The 21438-nt window shown below is 34.2% G+C and overlaps 1 protein-coding gene across 9 annotated transcripts in view; it reads right to left on the bottom strand.

The window, feature by feature from the left end:
• Nucleotides 1-3175: 3175 nt before the first annotated feature.
• Nucleotides 3176-21438, bottom strand: part of LOC134844297 (uncharacterized) — a 29465-nt gene continuing 11202 nt past the window's right edge. Inside the window, exons 1-9 of one of the 9 annotated variants that reach the window (XM_063860914.1) lie at nt 20312-20471; nt 19289-19426; nt 10636-10810; nt 10106-10153; nt 9613-9784; nt 7235-7379; nt 5190-5263; nt 3924-3989; nt 3176-3395 (exon numbers count right to left, since the gene is read on the bottom strand). In XM_063860914.1, the coding sequence (XP_063716984.1) occupies nt 3309-3395; nt 3924-3989; nt 5190-5263; nt 7235-7379; nt 9613-9784; nt 10106-10153; nt 10636-10810; nt 19289-19426; nt 20312-20369 (963 nt within the window). In that variant the 5' untranslated portion in view covers nt 20370-20471 and the 3' untranslated portion in view covers nt 3176-3308. The other 8 variants (XM_063860920.1, XM_063860917.1, XM_063860918.1 and 5 more) reach the window with 8 other exon arrangements.

Below are 21438 nucleotides of genomic sequence, written 5' to 3'. Positions count from 1 at the left end.
AAACCGGATTAACCCAGTTTAAAACTGGATAATTTATTCTTTTGAAGACTATTACAAAGTCTTAGAAAGAAATAATAAAACACAAAAAAGTCGAAAGACAAACCCATACCACAAACAATTTGCTTTTTGGAAAAAGTACACAACCAACAAAACATAAGAAAAACCACAACAAACCCAACATAAAACGTTGTCACATAACAGGACCCCTCACAAAAACCGCATGAAATCATACTCCCACTCCTGGCCTAACCCACCAGGAAGGACGTCCTGAGCATGCTCTATAGCCGGCCTAACCCACCGTGCTACACCCACGCTTTGTGACCACACCTTTATTTTTAATAAGAGCTACTCAAGTGTGAGTAACTCTTCAAAATAACCGAACTAAAACAAAAAGCTTTTGTGAAAACAACTAACTAAAATCATTATTAAAAAATATTAAACTAATAAAAGTTTTATAAAATGTAAAATCACATGATGCAATATATAGATCAGAATACAACACCAAGGACGAACATCAAAAGACAAGACGACCCCACTACACTCGAGAGAGAATGACCAACTACAATCGATATGCCGCTCACAATCACAACTCAAAGGATTTAGAGTACGACTTGACCTCGCAGAAAAGGACTTCATTGAACTAGACCAATGACCACCTCGATGTTCAAGTATACGTACAGATCCGAGTAACCAGGCATCCCCTCCACGCACAATCTCCACGCCATTCCCAAGCTAGATCAGACACAAAAGAAGTTCTCCCCGAAGAACAGGAAAACCTGACATAGCCAACCATTCTGAAATCAGAATTGATTTTGTTGCAGAGACTCAGTCGTTGTCACAAGAAGAACACAACGTCTTATGTCCCTAACTCCAGCTTCCTGAAACTTCTTTAACAAAGAAGAAGCGGAAAAAAATTATGATGTTCACCAAATACCAACGTCCATCATCCATCCTTGAATTACAGAAGAACTGTTCTAAAAAAACTCTGTAAAACCCGGATGGGTGGAACCTGATCTAAACTATATTTTATGATTGGATAAATTAAATGTTTTACCAATGTAAAGTATTTAATATTAACCAATCACGATCCATCTAACTAACAACCCACTTATTTGTAAGTGCTGAAGTTACTTGTAATTTCAGCACCAGAGAGATTTGAATTTAACTTAGAAATTAGTTGGACTCTCCCGAGCACTTCAGCAGCCGCAATAAACCAGTATACCCTAGATCTATTGAGCCTAGCAGAGACTAGTTAAACAACCTGAGACTAGATAGTATAAGAGTAAGATTAGGATCGGTATTAGACTAAGAAGTTGCACGAATCTATCCGGCCGAAAATAAGATAGCGTGACGAGCAGACGGTGTACCCTATCCGAAATTACTCTATGAGTTAACCAACACGGTCCTAACTCACTTTGATCAGCAACTGGGTAGCATGATATTACCATTTAGTAATTTGGTACCTGAAGTTAATGTATATTTCGAAACGAATTCATAAAAGGTCGCAGAGGTGTTTCATTGTAGTTTTAGACTCAAGCAAAAAGTGAACACTACGAAGGCCCAAAATTTTTGATATTAATAATAATCAGGGGCGGATCTAGGATTTTTTCGAGGGGGGGGATTTTCAAAAATGTTTCGTAAATTTTGACGACCTTTTTTTAGGTCGACCAAATTGATTTTCCGAGCTCTTTTAAAGCCCTAAAAAGTCCCTGTTTTGGCCAATCTTTGTGCGCCGCAGGCAAATTTTTGAAAAAACAGGTCAAAAAAGCCGTCTTTAGACACTTTTTGAAAAATGTTGACAAAGAAATCGCGCTTTTTTGGCGCGCGCTCCCCCTCAAAGTTAGTATATATTGGCGCCTAAGGCGCCTTTAAAAAAATTTTAGGGTCGGTCGGCAAAAAATGGATTTCTTAAAAAGTACCAAAAGGGGGACCCTTTTGATCGGCAGGGGGTCGAATCCCTGAGGGGAAGACGTCCGCCCCCCCCCCCCCCTTAAATCCGCCCCTGATAATAATCATAATATAAGTTTCAGCGATTCGCTGAGGATCGATGCAAAATTATCAATTGCCTGTTAGAGCATAATCTAGTTTTATTACTTCCCATATTCCAGACTGGATTAATTTTTTTAGGCAAAATTTTTAGCAGCTCAAGGCCGTTATTTGTGTTTTTCACATGGAAAAGTCATCAGCCATTTTTTGTCTTTCTTTTTTGCGAACTTTCACGTTGTACCATTATTGCAGCATGAAATTTGCCAGGCTGTGGTTAACCGGAAAGCTAGGTAGACCTGAAGATATGAACAATCAATTCGGTGAGTTTTACATCAAATTTTCTCAAAAAAAAGTCAATAATTTTTTCAAGTATTTTTAAATCTTGATAGTTTTCAAGTGAAAACTATGAAACCAAAATGCAATTTTCTTAAATCCTCCTTTTCGGTTATAAAACTAACCAAGAAACAATTCCTGTGAATTGGAAATCATGTGCGCTTCCTGTGCTCTTTTGCATAAATCACAATACCTGTCTTCTTAGTTGTCTTCATCACGATATCTCTAGTCTTTTCATAGTTCTTGGGCAGCAATCTTTCATTTTCATGGCAATCATTCAAAAATTTATTCAGAATGGATTAGAATTTATAAATCTCAACAACATAAGGGCAAATTTGGGAAAACATTTTTGCATTACTCAGCTACCTATGTTAAGACTTTGGACCAAACCAACTTGGATGAATTCGACAAAGTGAAACTGACTTAAGAATCAGTCCACATTTTCTGATGCAAGAAGCTCAAAGTAGATTTAAAATTTTCCTAAAAATAACCTGGTAGTTGATTGTTTTTGGAAGGAAAACAATAACTTAATTTGAAGCAAACTCATAAATTGCTTTTGCATTGCGATTAAATCCGAAAGCGACATACACTTATTGAAATCTTATTTTTTACATTTAAACTACAAATAAATCGGGGTCGGAGGTTTTGGGAGTTATAGCAGATAATTTGGTCTCGAGGGCAGTTTGTTTGACAACAAGTCTAAAACTGAAACAAACTTATAGAAAAATAGGGTGTATCTAATCAAATTCATGGCTCTTCTTCCTCCCCCCTGCAAACTTTTACAAGTAAAAGTACTGCTCAAATTGACATACGGACTACTAATTAGGCCACAAAAATGTATTTGGTCTTCATATTTAACCTTGTAAAGCCACTCCTTACACTAATATTGATGCTCATATGAGGTGAGGGGGGGGGGAGAGAAAAATAGCCTACTCCATACATGGTATCACATTAATTAATATAAAATGCAGAAAGAGGTTTTAGTGAGCCTAGAAGACGTATTTTTCTTCGCTTTCATTCTTTTTCATGTCCCAGAAATGGGCGAAATTGGCCGCGTGTGACATCAGTACAATGATCTGAAAACAAACACCAATTATCTTTGTCATTTGTAATTTTTTTGTAATATATTTTTGTAGTTTTGTAAATTATTTTGAGGTATTTAAATTGCAATAGACCTCCTCGCATACAATTTCAACTGAAAAAAAGTTTTTTTTTGTTTATGGAAATCGGAGCATAAAATTTTATGCCTAACCAATTTTTGCAACAAATACAATGCCTAGTTAGATGACTACGGGGTCTAAATCTTAAAGATATGGTGCTATTACCCAACCGACCTCCCCGAATAGTTCATTTTTGTGTATGATTTGAAATGAGATTTTTTTCCGTCGCAGCTGAGAGTTTAGACGAAAGTGAAAATGTAATTGAGCCATTTTTCCTTTCTTTATCTTTAGGGTGATTTTAGTTTACCAAGTTGGATGTCGAAATTCAAAATGCACATTAAATTGTCTGGTAAAATTGGATGATTGGGTTGAAATCATTTTTTATTGGACCAATAAAAACATTGTTTTATTTTATATTTGCTACGAAAAACAAATTTCTCCTACCATTCCAAGGGCGGCCCCGAATCCACCTGAACACCAATAGATGAAACCTCTTTGCAAGTTATCCAGCTGAAAAGTAGAAGAAATATAACACAGCCAACAGACAGTGAACTGAACAGCCAACTGAACGCAAGTGCACCGAAAAAAATGAGTTGTTGTTTTTGAAAAATCTCAACTTTCGACTGTCCAAGAAAAAAAATCTGGCCTAAAACCTCTTTGATTAGCATATTTATGATTAACGTATTTTGATAAAGTTAAGGCAATTTGCGAAAACTGGATCTAAGTAAATATTTTATTTGGCTGCAAAATCTGACAATTAAATTCCACTTTCGAAACTAGAAATTGCTCACGTTTTTCATGACTTAGCTGTTCTATAGTTGAGTTTGCCTTCCTTTTAACAAAGGAAATGAAGTGAACTTAAAAAGAGATCAAAAGTCAAACCGCGAAAAAGTAAAATTGAACAAATGTTAGCAAAACTTTTCCTGAAAAAAAAACACAAGAAAACTATCTTGACCTATAGACCAGTCTGAACTACGTTCATTAACTCTTAAAAAAAATTAGAGGATCTCTCGCAAAAGGAGGGGAGATTGCTTACTAGGTAATTAGGTACAACTAGGTTCTTTACTTGGTACAAAATATTTAACTGTAAAATTAATTTTTTTTGGATGGTAATTTGCTACTACTACTTACCATAGGGGGAGGGGGATTAGTTGAAGAGACCCATTAAAATTAATGAAAAACAACAACCAAGATGATCATGCCTTCACCTTTTTCCGTCACTAATTATAAAAACAAGGCGTGTCTTTGTTTTTTAAAAGCAAACAAACTTAATTTAAAAGAGTCCTTCAAAAATCGCTCGAGGCTTTGAGACAATACCCATGATGTGATATTGTTTGAGTGGTAAGCGAAAAAATTTAGCTCATCTCATTTAAATAAACATGATATAAGTTCATCTCCACAAAAAGCGAAAATTCACGGCTGAAAAACTGGTTTTTTTTTCCCGCTTATTGATAAATTGCCTTAAGTTCTGTTCGGGTATTCTATTAACGAGGGTAAAAAAAAACTACCCGAATAATTCAATGGCTCAGTATATGTGAATTTTTTACTTAGTAACGAATCTCTTTCTGCAAAAAAGTTAAAGAGATACCATAGTTAAAGAGATATAAGGAGAAATAGTTAGAGAGATACCATAATTATTATAAATTTCTTAGTATGACTTTCGGCTGGCTGATAGTTTGGCTATTTTATACGCCGCTTGTATTAACTTACCCGTGGGCAGAATCCGTCGTCTCCGAAGCATATCTGGGTTCCATTATACGTAGTATCGGAAGACAGAGTGAGACCTGAACAGAAAAAAAAAGCTGATGTAAATTGGGAATTCATTTTTTTATCTTCAACGAGTTTATGTAGCCAGCACAACCAAATCAGTAAGACTATAAAAGCATTCATATCTAGGCAGTGAAGGCTGTTTTTTTCGGAAGAACAATTACTTCACATCCCCTGAACAATACTTTTTATTAGCTGGCTCTGAAATTAGCCCTATTTAAAATTTCGAACGCCAGCAAAGAGATATTTTTAGTAAAAACCTTATAAAAAAGCTACAAAAGCATTTGGTCTAAAAAATCTCTGCTGCTACAGGAGATAAATTTCCCACTGAAGAATGGGATAGAAAAAACTAACTGTTTAAAACTCTTTTTTGAAAATTAGGAGTATATGATCAACTCGAATAATTGTTACTTTTCAGAAACCAAATCAGAAACAAGTCAGTGTCCTGCATTCTCTTTTCTACTTTTTAGCGCTTAGAAAAATCAGATGCCATCATTTTGAACAAAAATATTGGTGGTAATTTAAATATAGACTCTAAAATGTCGAAATTGAAAACTATTCACTGTGGAGGTCCACAGGGATCATTTCCGGAGCACTACTGTTCATAATATTGATCTCAGATTTACGAAAAGTTGCAAACGCAGTGATCATATATTTATACGCTGATGATACGTTTAAACAAATTTTAGTCATATTCAGCCAATACTGCAATATGGGGTTGTAATGGAGAGCACATCTAATACAACTTCACTCCAAAACTTGAAAAGTAGCGAAACCAAATTCCAAGATTATTTTGAAAAGAAAACGTATAAAAAACTAGTCAGTCACATCTTTCAGAGAAACTTTCAAGATATGTTCAGTGAAAGAATTGCAATTATGCGAGCTCTTCAAATAATAAGTTAAGTTTTCACATCAAAATTTGAAAACTGATTTCCTTAATAAACTCATTTTGGACTCGGTGATTGAAAATAATCATATCAACATTTTCTTTGAAGATCTTGCTGATACTGTCGCCAATCTTAGCAATAGTGAATTTTAAACACTTTACCATAGTTTTCGCGTTTTACGAATTACAAATAATCAGGAGTTGATAGATCTTTTTTCCTGAAAGTTGGGTTGTAGGGTTTGGACACAAACAATTAAACTTCTTAGCTAAGACTTTTTAGAACCTAGGGGGTTTGAAAGTGTACTGTTTCTTTAAGGGATATTTCGAATAGGCCTATCTGGCCAATTGATATCCTTACTTATCAGCATTATGTATATCGACAATTGTCTATTAAAAATAATCTCTGGTATGAAAACATTAAATTGTTATAACTATTATATATAACTTTAACCTTCCCCTTATGATTTTATCTTCAAATCCCAGCGTTAGAGACGACAGGATAACAGCGTCTGCGACAAAGTTGAAAAAACAATTACAAAAGAAAATATTTAATAACCTCATTTCAATTATTGTTCCGACTTTGACGGAATATTTCTGCTCAGGGCGTTTTTTTTTAGGACAAGAATCGACTTTTAAAGTAACTATTTTGCCAAAGTTTTCTCAACTCCCGTAAAGATAATGTTCCGGACTGATAAAAATCACCTATAAATTTCTTTTCAAGAGGTTCAAATTAGGGAAAATTTGGCAAATGACACCGTTTCCAAATTGGATTCAGACAATTTGAAGTCATAATTTGTTATTGTTTTCCTTGAAAAAGTGCATCTTAATCACTACAAGCATCTGTGTTGTATCTTAAAAAGTCGTGGTGGCAAAATTTTGTGCCTAGTTTTAAGAACGAGCTTGGCGTCATAGTCGTAGTTTTTTTCATATAATCATTCAATTGTTTTCAATAATTCTCTCTTGTTGCTGAAGAAGGCAAAAGAGGGTCCTTAAAGTCCACTGAAGCAATAGAAAAATCCAAGTGAAACCCAATGTCAAAATGTTGGCGAACACGGCCAAATAGAGACCAAGTAAATGAAAGTGAAAGTTAGGTTCTGCTTACCGAATGTCATGGAGTTGAAGCATGGCCGGGTGGTCTGGTTGGGGGCGCAAGAGTCGTCCAGGAAGAGGGAAAAGAGAAGGGGGAGGATGAGGAGGAGGGAGAGAGAGAAGAAGGCCAACATCAGAATCATCACCACCAGACCCGTCTAGAACAAAAAACATTAACTTTCAAGCTCAGTAAGTCAGAAAACCCAGAGAAAGTTCAACACAGAAGCGAAGCTGCACTTCGCAAACAAAAGCAAGAAAACGGCAAAAAGTAGCTCTAACAAGGCGGAAAAAAATAAGATAACAACAAAAAAGTAAAAATTAGCCTTAAGAAATTGAAAAAAAAACATTCCCTGAGCCAGAATCGAACCTCCAACCTGGAAACTTGGAGTCTTAGGTCCTAGCATCTTGGCCATGAACGCGTCGAGTTACTCTAACACTATCCTATCACTAGCCACCAACGTAGCAGCTGCAGATACTATTAAATTGCCAACGCTGGGAAATATACCAAAGTGCCATCAGATGAGTACTATTATTTGCGAGTTGAGTTGCAAAAATGTTTGGATATTTTCTACTCCACTCACCCCAAAAATCATGAGGAGCAAATCTGTTCAAAATAAAGTTTTATCACCATGCCAAATTTAATTTCACAATTACAACTTAGATTTTTCAAAATTGAATTTCAAATTTGAAATATGGGGGTGGAAAAGAGAAAAAACTTGATTCGCATTATAACACTGAGCTCGCTTGCGTCATCAAAGCTGCTCAGCACTTATGCAGGTCTTCAGCATTGCAAAATTACATCCTTGACTACATTTTTTAATACGCTTTCCACGCTATAGTGGTAATGCGCTCAATTAGAGATGGTCAGATTGTTTGTTCGATCCTCTGATATGGCAATGATAGAGCGCGCGGACGAACACTCACTTGACCTCTAGCTTAAGTCTACCACAGTCTGACCAATTACGGCTGCGATAGTGGTACCTCCTGAAAGTTACGTTCTTCTCCAGACAAACTTCAAGGTTTAAGCTCAATTTTTATACTATCAAAAAATATTGATGCCTGAGCTCAAATAAAAAAATATATACCCCTATATTTTACCGCAAACTTATGAAGGTTTAAAATATGATAATTTGGGATAACATCGACAAAAATTTCTATCATTTCAAAGTCTAAAAAACGCCTGGACGGAAATATTTTATAACAAAGCGTCAGTTTTCTATCAATGCGCTTATGAAGGTATTTTTAATTACAGAAAAATCATACTCAAATTTAACAAACTTTTTAAAAAATAGTTCGTAGACATTAGGGACATTCTGATCATTCAGTGATTCAGCTCGATACGAGCAGTCTTGTTTAATTTATTGTTCCAATTTTCTATAAAAGAACGAATGTTTGACCCCCAGTTTTTGTCCTGTCAAGTTATAAGGTCTAAAAAGTATTGATGCTTTGGGCATAGACTTAGATTTCGAACGGGTAAGATTTTCCGAAAAACAAATATCATCATAACGAGGCCAAACTGTGCACTGGATAGGCGCACAATTTTGAGTCTGTATGTTCCTGGGTTCCTGAGACAAATCTTTAAACATGTTCCAAAATGTAAGTGGATTCCACTTACAAAAATTTCGTGGATTCCGCGTACAAAACCTGTAACGTAAATATTGTCGGCACATTTGATTTTTTTGCGGATTCCGCAACAATCAAATATAGCTAGTTGTTCTCGATTCCGCAACTGTAAGTGGATTCCTTAAAATGTAAGTGGAATCCGCAAAATGTAAGTAGAATCCGCAAATTTAAGTGGAATCCGCAAATAAAATGCGGATTCCACTTACAATTTGCGGATTCCACTTACAGTTTGCGTATTTCACTTACATTTTGCGGATTCCGCAAATTCGCCTATTTTTGGAGCGATTTTGAGGAGTACAATGTTTTAAGTATTTGTTTGTGGAAATAAACAAACGCCACCTTTTTTCGCCACCAGTGAATTTTTACAAGCATAACGTTTTTAATTCATTTTGTGATAAATTAGGGGTATGAAAAAATCTTTCCTTAACCTATCTTGGGGGAATCTTTCTTAAGCGAAGGTCCAAATGCGCAAAAATTTTGGTGAACTCTAAAATCGTTAAAATAAGGTATAAAATCAATCAGTTTTGGTTAGTTTAATGTGCAATTCGCGTACTCTCATTTGCATCTTAAAATACTTGATCAATCTTTTTTTCCAACAGCCCCCACCAATTAAGTTTCTAAAACCTAAGCAAGAAGAAGAATTTATTTCTCCATATAGTTGATAATACAAGCATCAATTTATTTAAATTATTAAATCAACAAAATGGAGGGGATAGACAAAAGGCGCAGTAGCTCTGTAGATTTGTTTGAGCATCTCTAAAAACTAACCGTGAAGTGTACAAAGAGACAGTATCCCTGGCAACATGACCTCGCCTCACAACAGTGCTTCCTCGTGAGTCCACTGCTCATGAGAGCCACCACCAGCAGAAACAGAGAGCCAGCGCCTGCCAGACACGAGTCCAGTATTATGTACTGGGGGTTCTCCGGACTGTAGTAGGAGCTACAAGAAAATGTTAATTGAAATTTTTTTAAAATGAATCATCGTAGAAAAATTTTTAGAAAAAAAAGAAATTTGCAATTTTAAAGTAAAATAAAAAAAAAATACAGGTATTAAATTTTGAAATCTGGGCTGAAAAAACTGCTGCTGTTATTTCATGATGCCATATGTTCGTCTTGCATATTTATAAACTATGTTCTAAAGTATCATAAGTTGTATTACAAGAGGTACATCTAAATTCCTTGATTTTAATGTAGTTCTAGCAAAAATTGACTATATTTAAAGCGCTTCTTTATTTCTGATGACGATATTATCTGCACTCACTCTTTTCCTTGCTCCGCCTCCTTTTCAATGAAGTCTGCTGTCTTTTTTCTAAAATCAAACCCAACCGAATTAGAACATCACGCTCGGTAAAAGTTATCATCAAATATTTTTTGATGAGTAGAAGAACCACAGCAACTCAAGTCCTATTTCCAGTCATTTTGAATCTTTCCATGGTGCTTAATGATGAAACTTAAGGAGTCTGAAACTGATATCTTCATTGAAGAAAATTAGATGCGACTTTGAATCCATTTCACGAGTTCTTTATCGTTCTAACGTTGTGATGACCAATTGGTAATTTAGTAAAATACATCTTAGCAATTTTTATTTCTAAATTATATAAATCAATTACCATAGTGGCATGTACAGGATTTTGAATTGCGGAATTGAAAATATTGTAGCATTTTTGGGCCAGTTTAAACTTTAATAGATCATGTTTAGCCAAATATTCAGCATCGCAGGCAATGGGCAACTAGGATTTTTCAAAGTGTAACTGATTTAAGTACTGCTTTGAAAACAATTATATAACTTACGACCATTCCTTTTCCATGACTGGTTTGAAGTTAACTGCCTCGTATGTGTCGTATACTCCGGGTGCGAATGTCTTGTAACCGAGCATAAGGAAGGAGGACCCGACTGCGACCAGAATCACCCCCAGAAGAGTCAGCCAGGGAACTCTACCCAAACAGCTGCAGCAGCCACCTTCTTCTGAACAAAAATATCGGGGCTATTCTCATGCGCGAAGGACCGAATGGGCGAAAAAACTTGTGGGACAGGGACCGAAGATAAAATTAGCCGAAAATCAATTATAAAAAAAGAAGCAATTGCCATTCACTTAAAATGAATTAAATGAAGCAATATTTTGCTTCTTTCATTACGAAACCCTTGAAATACAAAATTGGTCCCAATTTTGCGGCGGTCAATGACAATTTGAAAACTTTGCATATTTCTGCCGTTTTTATATTCGGCCAATATCAATACTCCAGTCCCTGGAAAGTTTACTTTCTTTCCAAATTTTAGATTACTGAAATCTGATTGGCTGATTTTTAGTTTCGCGCATTCGGTCCATCGCGTTTCCACCAAAAACATCACTACGAGGCCAGACTATGTATTTTGTGAATAGTGAGCGGATTCCGCAACAAAGGCGCTATATTTGCTCATCCTCTGCTCTTTCGTTTTCTTTGATCGTTCCGACAAAACTTTAACATGTTTAAAGACTTGTCTCTAGATTCCAGAGACGCCTACAAACACTAAATTGTTATCCTATCCCAGGCACAGTTTGGCCCCGTACTGATGGTTGCACAATTCACACCAAAAAATTGCAGCAGAAAAAGGGAACAAATTACTAAGAAGAAATGCTTGATGCTATAGTTAAACAGGACTGCTCGTATCAGGGCGAAGCTCTGAATATTCAGACTTCCCTTTCAGGTTTATAGAGCAGTAATAAAATTCAAAAATTAATCGTAATGAAACAAAATGAAACATTTTTTTTCCTCTAAAATTTGAAATTTTTTTAAATAAAAATCATCCCCCCACGCGCCATATAAAATACAAGAAGATGAATTTCGCTCCTTGTAACAAATTAATTATGGCAAATAAGCTTCTTCCAACCAATTTGGAACGATTTCTACGCCCTATTAAATCTCAGCTTACGCGTTAATAGCGCGAAATATATCGCGCGTTAATTGTCTCAATTTGGCCAAAATGGCAATCTTTAAACCCCCATAATTTTACGAAAAATGATCACAGGTGAAATATCTTTTCAAAGTTGAGCTCATGACAACACTACCTTTCGAATGATATAATAAAATTCCGTCAAAAATGGCTAGTTAAGAAGTCGAAATTTGTCTGAAGAAAAAAACATACCCCGAGCACATATATTCCGTTACTTTCGTATCAAAAGTCAGAACAATAGCAGTTACAGTTAAAATTAAAACTTAGCCAACAGATAGTTGAAAAAAAAACGAACTGAAGAAAACCCAAAAACGACAGATTTTTCTTAGGTCTTTGAATAGAAATACATGACCTTAAATTTTCCTAAGAAATTCAAGTCTTTTATGATTGAAACTTTGTTGCTAAAACTAAAATCTTTGAACTACTAAAATCAAAGGCACTTATTTTGTTGAACTATTTAAAAAAAACATTCCAACTAATTTGTAACTATGTTTAGTAATATTTTTCTGTCTAATAACGCGAAAAATATGTCATATGGCATATGTCCGTTCTTGCATAATTATGAATCAATCATACCAGCCTGGATTCGTAAGGTATGTAATACATGGATAATTCGGAGAAAAAAGCTGCATTTTTTGGTCTCGACGAAGTTTTGTTTTAAATTTTGTCAACTGTTTTTTAGACCAAAAATACGGCATTGATTTTATCAAGGGCGGATCTAGGATTTTCTCGAGGGAAGGCTGACTATCGAAAATCTTTCAAACTTTTATCGACCTTTTCTTTCGGTCGACCAAATTGATTTTCCGAGCTCTCACAAATACCTAAATGAAGACCCAATTTTGACCAAATGTTCTGCGCCGCAGGCGATATTTTGAAAAACAGGTTAAAAATGCGTTTTAGACACTTTTAGGAAAATTTTGATCTAAAAGTCGTGTTGGTGGATTTTATGCTACTAGCCTGAATAATACCACGCAAAGTACTTTCAGACACATCTTCTACGGGTTATTTTTGATTTAAATATTACTGAGTATTTTTCATATTTTGAACACTAATCAAGATTGCTTCTTTAAGTAGGGAACGATTAACAATTATAACAAGACTGCTCGTATCAGGGCGAAGCACTGAATGTTCAGACTGCCTTTTAAGGTTTATGGAGCAGTAATAACATGAAAAAATTCAATGAAATAAAATAAAGGAAATTTTTTTTAATTTGAAACTTTTTATGAAAATCATCCCCCACACGCCATATAAAGTACAAAAGGATAGATTTCGTTCCTTGAAACAAACCAATTATGGCAAATAAGATTCTTTCAACCAATTTGGAACGATTTATAAGACGGATTAAATCTCCGCTTACGCGTTATTAGCTCGAATTATATCGCGCGTTAATTGTCCCAAATTGGTCAAAATAGGCAAAATGGCAATCTTTAAACCCTCATAACTTTACGAAAAATTATCACAGGTGAAATATCTTTTCAAATTTAAGCTCAGGACAACAATACCTTTTGAATGGTATTAAAAAAATTCCGTCAAAAATGGCTAGTTAAAAAGTCGAAATTTGTCTGAAGAAAAAAAAACCCACCCCGAGCACAAATATTCCGTTACTTTCGTATCGAAAGTCGGAACAAAACCAAAAGAAAAATTACAGGCTGCTGAGAAAGTAAAAAAGCACTTAAAAATGATCATTTAAGAGTTCGTTTTATTTTCTAGGAAGGAAAATTTCTGCTTGCATTTCAAAAAACGCAACGTCTCCTATTTTTTTACAAAAAATTAAACAATAAATTACCATCAGTGCGGAACTAACATACTAATGTGTTTTTCGGTTAAATCCACCTAAATGATGAGAAAGTCAAAAGAAAATTTTGTACATAAAATTGGACCAACATTAGAAGGAAAGGCCAGATATTAATATAGGACTAGTCAAGACGAAATAGTTTACTCTGTTAGCCTCAAATTGGCACTTTTTTTATTTCTGCCGTTGTCTTCACTAACTTCAAAAATGTGTATAACCGAAAAAACCCGTACTAATTTTAGCTCAATCGATAAAGACAACTTTTATGTTTAGTTTAAATCATTATTGATCCACCTAGCTACTGGTAAACTATTGGCTTTTAAAAAGCTTTTCCAATTCCTATTTTCTAATTCGACTCTAATTCAATGTTATTGGGGCAATGTTTAAGACTCGTTTTCTCTAGAAAAATGTATTGACGGGTCAATCCAAGTTGACTTTGAAGTAACTAAACTCAGAATTTTACCTGTGTCGGCCATCCGAAAAGTATAGTGCCTTCGATCCATTGAATAATCACAATTTCTAAACTTTGAACCGAATCCCTAATCTGAAATCTAAACGAATCCTTCGAGTTCAATGAATGATAAACTGTCTTGAAGAATTTATCTCTCCAAGTTCAACATTGCGAGCAGTTCTGATATTTTCATTGCCCACTATTCTAGGGCAAATAAGTTATGAGGGTTTTAGGTTAGTACAATAAAGTAACTTTTGCATACATGTGCCATGGACTGTTAAAAGCGTTGTCTGCAATTGCGATAATAAATAGTTTACAAAACCATTTCTTAAGTTGTTATGGCCAATGAATTCGAATTTCACTAATTCTTATATAAAGCAGGGGTGACCTTACATGAATTGTATCAACAGGATATTAGCACTGGCGGACATTAAATTCAGTTCCTAAAACCAAAACTGAATCATATGGTACAGACGTTTGATTTTAAAATAGATTTATAATTTAAACTATGCCAATTTCTCCATTGAAGCAAAACATTCCTAGTGCTAATCCTGAGGCTGTTCACTACTTTACATGCCAAAAAACTTCAAGTACTTTCTTGTCAAAAAACGACAGCCGTATCGCTTAAAAGCTAGTGAAAAAATTCGTAAAACAAACGAGTTGTAGATATATTTTTCTGAAGCATTGAGTAGAATTGATCAAAAGTTTTGTAGACTAGACCATAAAAAAATGAGGTTACTTCATTGACATTTTTTGATCAATAATTTCGAAATTTTGTGTTCTGAAAACAAAACTAAATGCACTCTTGCTCAAGAAAATACGAGAGACATTTTGAAGATAGTAATAGCAAAAATGAAAAAAAAACAACGGGGTTTTGTTGTTCCGGTGATGCAGCGTGAAATAATTCTGTATTCGGGTGTTTTTAATGCAAAAGCAAGTACAACAAAAAACACAAACGAATTTGTCACACTGAATATCAAAAATAAAAAAGAAACGGTTCCTGAACACATTACATTGACAACAAAATGTGTATGTTAGTCCTGTCTTTATATTGTTTAGTAACTGCATCAAAAAAATTTAAAATAACATGATTCAAATTTGATTGAGCAAACCCCTCTTGCCTTATATTTTATTTTTTAGATTGATTGCAAAAAAATGCGGATAAAACTATCTGGGCTGCTTGGTCAGCTTTTGTTTATTTGCATAAAATAAAGATCAAAAATAACCAAAAGACATCTGGCAGCCGCCCATCACAAACATTTTTCACGAATGCCACTGTGTTCCACAAATCTTTTGAGTTCCACAGACAAAAACCTTCCAGTTCAGAGACTCTAGAAATCTAAATCAACTTATCTCGAATTATCAACATTCATTCATTGTGTGTTTTCCCCAGAAAAGTTTCATCGACTTTATTTTCGACAACTTTGGATCAAATCGTTTCATTTATTCTGAAATATATGAATGGCCTGAAATATAACGCGCCACTTTTAGAGTAATGGGCATTGGGAATTGACAATCCCTACATTTTGCTAATTATTAATGAGCGCGAACTTTTCAGTTTTCTTTTGAGGCATAGCGTTAATGGTAGAGTAACCCAGCTCGGAAATAATTTCCAATTGAAATTAGATAATCTCATCTATCAAAATATTGGGTGAACAAACACAAAAGTATTTTTTTCCAGAAGCTATTTTAGGCACGGTAAACGGCAACCGAAGCACTTGGGTCTTCGCCTTGATATGAACAGCTTTCTGGTACCATCAATTTCTTGTTTGATTTTTGAAATATCTGATACATTAAATGAATGACATCAATTTAGCATACGGCTAAGTGTTTAAAGGGCTATCGAGCGCAACGTTTAAAAAAGCTTAGATCAGAACTTCTAAAAATCATTCAGTGTGGAAAATTCTATGAAAAAAAAACTTTTTGAAAAAAGACCCTAACTCTTTAAACAAAACGAACTCAATTACAACAGCGTTGTTCCAATTAATAGTACAAAATATTATCTTTTTTAAGTGGTGTTATCTTGACAGGAAACTCACCTAGTGTCAAAAGCCAACTTGCTTGCATTCGCTGGTATATTCATTGCCCACTATTCTAGGGCAAATAAGTTATGAGGGTTTTAGGTTAGTACAATAAAGTAACTTTTGCATACATGTGCCATGGACTGTTAAAAGCGTTGTCTGCAATTGCGATAATAAATAGTTCACAAAACCATTTCTTAAGTTGTTATGGCCAATGAATTCGAATTTCACTAATTCTTATATAAAGCAGGGGTGACCTTACATGAATTGTATCAACAGGATATTAGCACTGGCGGACATTAAATTCAGTTCCTAAAACCAAAACTGAATCACATGGTACAGACGTTTGATTTTAAAATAGATTTATAATTTAAACTATGCCAATTTCTCCATTGAAGCAAAACATTCCTCGTGCTAATCCTGAGGCTGTTCACTACTTTACATGCCAAAAAACTTCAAGTACTTACATGTCAAAAAACGACAGCCGTATCGTTTAAAAGCTAGTGAAAAAATTCGTAAAACAAACGAGTTGTAGATATATTTTTCTAAAGCATTGAGTAGAATTGATCAAAAGTTTTGTAGACTAGACCATAAAAAATTGAGGTTACTTCATTGAAATTTTTTGATCAATAATTTCGAAATTTTGTGTTCTGAAAACAAAACTAAATGCACTCTTGCTCAAGAAAATACGAGAGACATTTTGAAGATAGTAATAGCAAAAAACAAAAAAAAACAAAGGGGTTTTGTTGTTCCGGTGATGCAGCGTGAAATAATTCTGTATTCGGGTGTTTTTAATGCAATACCAAGTACAACAAAAAACACAAACGAATATGTCACATTGGATATCAAAAATAAAAAAGAAACGGTTCGTGAACACATTACATTGACAACAAAATGTGTATGTTAGTCCTGTCTTTATATTGTTTAGTAACTGCATCAGAAAAATTCAAAATAACATGATTCAAATATGATTGAGCAAACCCCTCTTGCCTTAAATTTTATTTTTTAGATTGATTGCAAAAAAATGCGGATAAAACTATCTGGGCTGCTGTGTCAGCTTTTGTTTATTTGCATAAAATAAAGATCAAAAATAACCAAAAGACATCTGGCAGCCGCCCATCAAAAACATTTTTCACGAATGCCACTGTGTTCCACAAATCTTTTGAGTTCCACAGACAAAAACCTTCCAGTTCAGAGACTCTAGAAATCTAAATCAACTTATCTCGAATTATCAACATTCATTCACTGTGTGTTGTCCCCAGAAAAATTTCATCGACTTTTTTTTGACATTTTTGGATAAAATCGTTTCATTTATTCTGAAATATATGAATGGCCTGAAAGATAACGTGCCACTTTTAGAGTAAGGGGCATTGGAAATTGACAATCCCTACATTTTGCTATAATTAATGAGCGCGAACTTTTCAGTTTTCTTTTGAGGCATAGCGTTGATGGTAGAGTAACCCAGCTCAGAAATAAATTTCAGTTGAATTAAATAATCTCACCTATCAAAATATTGGGTGAACAAACACAAAAGTATTTTTTTCCAGAAGCTATTTTAGGCACGGTAAACGGCAACCGAAGCACTTGGGTCTTCGCCTTGATACGAACAGCTTTCTGGTACCATCAATTTCTTATTTGATTTTTGAAATATCTGATACATTAAATGAATGACATCAATTTAGCATACGGCTAAGTGTTTAAAGGGCTATCGAGCGCAACGTTTAAAAAAGCTTAGATCAGAACTTCTAAAAATCATTCAGTGTGGAAAATTCTGAAAAAAAAACTTTTTGAAAAAAGACCCTAACTCTTTAAACAAAACGAACTCAATTACAACAGCGTTGTTCCAATTAATAGTACAAAATATTATCTTTTTTAAGTGGTGTTATCTTGACAGGAAATTCACCTAGTGTCAAAAGCCAACTTGCTTGCATTCGCCAAACTTTCGTTTATTCAAGGTGTTGTTCGGGAATTAATATTTTGCCGGACAACTGAAATTGGGAAAAAAAACTTTATCTTTGGCGTATCACCACAAACTATCATCACAATGGGTTGAGTGATACATCATATTGCAGTCAATTAAGTCCTGATCCGAACAACAAACATCATTATGATATGATAACTCTATGTCGGGAAAAACTGGTTTGAAATTTTTTCTTTTAGTCTAATTTCGAGGAGTAAAGCATGCGATTACGTTTAATAAACACAAATTTGACAATTAAACTGTGCAAAAAAACTTAGTTTTCACTCCACGCATTTTAGAAGCTTCATCTAGCGCGTCCTTGTCAAAAAAATTGTTTCTATAACTCAAAAAATCTGCAAAAATATAATTTCATTTTTTGTATTGTTAATCTTCATTTTTGAAGACAACTGTTTTGAAAAATTTTAGGATTGAATCACTCAAATTCTAAGTTTTCCTTTTCCTCGTCGCACGCACAAAAAACTAAAAATTGAAAAAGAAAAAAATTTTATTTCGGCGCTAGCTACATATCTCCAAAAAAAATCGATTTAGTTATTTTATTTACGTCCGTTTGATCTTTGATCCCTTATCAGTGAATTCTAATTTATTAGAACATTGAAAATTGGGAAAAATTTTGTATTCGTGCTTTTGTTTTTTTTTCAGCAAGAAGGTACCACAAATAATCATCGGAATGGGTCGAGTGATTTATCGTAGTAAATCCCTTTCAGTATCGAGAAAAACTTGTTTAAAACTTTTGACTTTTATTTCAATATCGAGCTGAAAAAGCAAGCGAGCATGCTTACTACAGAAAGTTAAGCCATGAAACTTTAATTTAACTCAATCTTGGTAATAAAAATCTTCAAAATTTCAAAACATTTCTGCAAAAAAATTTACAAAAAAATGATAATTTTTTTAAAAATTTTTTCTTGTATTTTTCGACTAAACCCGTTGCCCAATTTACTTTTTTACCGTGACTGCCAAATATGCCTAAAATTTGTTTTTATCAGCACGACTCAAAACCAACACTAATTTGAAAAAAATATATATCATTTAAAAATTTTTTTAGGCTTTTATGAGTATGATCGGAACATTCTGTACTACTTGCACAGCAGCCGGCTATTATTCTTCTCATAACAGTGAATTCTAACTTAAACATAGGATTCTAACTATGACACTTGATTCGTCATCGAATACTCGAAATTGAATAAATTTAGCAAATTAATTATGCTTAAATTTTTGCAAAAAAAATTTGAACAAATTTGAACAGAAAATCGAATCCATCTGGACTTACCAGACTGGTCGTTGTAGTAGACGGTGTCGTTTCCCCCCGCCGCTGGATTGCTGTAGATCCTGTGGGCGACGTCATAAGGAGGGGGCACTCCCCCATTAGCCCCTCCCCCGTACCTGCGATTGTCACTCATCTGTCTGTCTGCAGCAAAATAATTTACTAGTAGCGAAAACTTGGAGCAGACAAAAATAATTAAAAAGAGCAATCTGCCATTATTGAGCAACTTTTGCATGCAAATTTGAGTTTTGGGTGACCTTGAGTCATATCTTCTGTCTGAACAATTAGCTTTTGCACGCAAAAGTTTTCTGAAATAGGTCATGGCTCTTTCTAATTAAAAATGTTAAAAAAACGTATTAAAATATACGGATCTACTTAACAATCTCTCCCCCCCCCCCCTATGGTACCTACTTAAGAATCTCCACCCCTATAAATAAATACAGTAAATTAGCACTGAGCTTTCTATTGAGAATTATAATTTTGCTGCATTCTGATTGGTTGAAAAATCGACCATTTTGACCTACTTAACAACCCCCCCCCTTTCATGAAAGGGGTGGAGATTGTTAAGTAGATCCAAATATACATATTTGAAAGCTATAGCAATTGATTGAGATTCTGAGTTTTTCCTTACCTTAAGAAGCTTTTTAAAAACAATGTGAAAAAAAATGTATTAAAATATATATAGATATAAATAAATGAAAAGCAAAAAATGTAAGAAAAACTGACCTCTGATAAACGTTCACAAACCTTAACCAAAAATTGTTGGAGAAGGTTGAGCGGGTTGTTACAAAGATTCTAAATATAATTTTTCAGGTGGTTTAGGGGAAGATTTGAAGTTTTTCAGTCATCCGATGAAATCTTTTCAGTCAAATCAAATCACGCCCAGTTGATAATCCTATAATTCCTTGAGAAGTTAGTAGGTATACTACTATCCGCTTATTATTCGCCAAATCGTTTTCAAAAAGATATTAGTAATTTCGAAACGGTTTACTTTTTCTAAATTAAAGATTCGAAGTAAAGTGTGTTTACTATTCTGACTGTTTCTAATGGCTGAGTAAGACGGTGGTCCCATGTCTGTCGAAGTCATTTCATCGTTAAATGTTAACAATAATAGTTTTTATAGCCGAAAACTATTCATTAAAACACATTCAAATGATGAAAACTAAACGAAACAATCTATAAATATAAGTCTTACCAAAAATAGTTTAAAATCAGTGACTCGGAAAAAAATCCATTCAAAAGATTTAAACTTACGTATATGTGATTTAATAAAGCAGCAAGACGATATTTAACGTAATTCACAAAGTTAACTTCGAAAGTTATTTAACGTAAAGTCGAAACCAAATCTTGTTAAAACATTACTTGAAATGTGTACTCACCAATTATTATATAATTCGAACAGAAACTACTATGGTTCTATATGTTTAAGACCATAGCAACTCTGTAACTTCTGTGCTTTCATGTGTCTGAATATAACCAAAGTGCTCTTGAAGCTTTTGCTATGAAACGTATTGTAACATTTCTAGGATCTCAAGCTGAGAATATACTAATGATTGTGACACGAGATTTCTTATTATTGAATTTGAAAGCTCCCCTATCGCTTGTGACCGGAAAGAGTCAAAAGAGTCCCTGACTTGATCAAATGTCCGAACTTAATTCTGACATAAGCGTTGAAACCGTTGGTCCAAACCGATAAATTAGGCTCTGTGAGCAGGTGTTCGCCTTAACTTGATTGTGAACATTTGCTAGGGATTAACTTCTTTTGATTTATCTTCAGAAGTTGCTTGAGAATAAGTTAATCTAATTTAGTTTTTAGAAACTTCTTAATTTTTAGGTCAATAAAAGTTTCCTGTTTCAATAAATTATTCGGATTCAATTAGTTGATTCGTATATAATTTGGCTGTCAAAAGCATTTAGGTTCTTATAACCATGGCCAAAAACTAGACTATGCAAATTTAGGCATCCAAATGTTATTTACAATTGATTTTACTTAAGTTCCTTAATCAGCAATCAAAAGTGGACAAAAAAAAACATTTAAAAATCAAGTTTTATTAAACTTACTTTTTATATGTTTTCTCAAGTTCGATTTCTCAATCATATTTATTTACTAAGTGCACATTTCGAATCAAATTCCGAAAAAAAAATTCGCCGAAAGT

This window comes from Symsagittifera roscoffensis, chromosome 4 (genome assembly GCF_963678635.1).
Source record: "Symsagittifera roscoffensis chromosome 4, txSymRosc1.1, whole genome shotgun sequence".
Taxonomy (NCBI): Eukaryota; Metazoa; Xenacoelomorpha; order Acoela; family Convolutidae; genus Symsagittifera; species Symsagittifera roscoffensis.
This window is presented reverse-complemented; position numbering and strand designations above follow the sequence as displayed.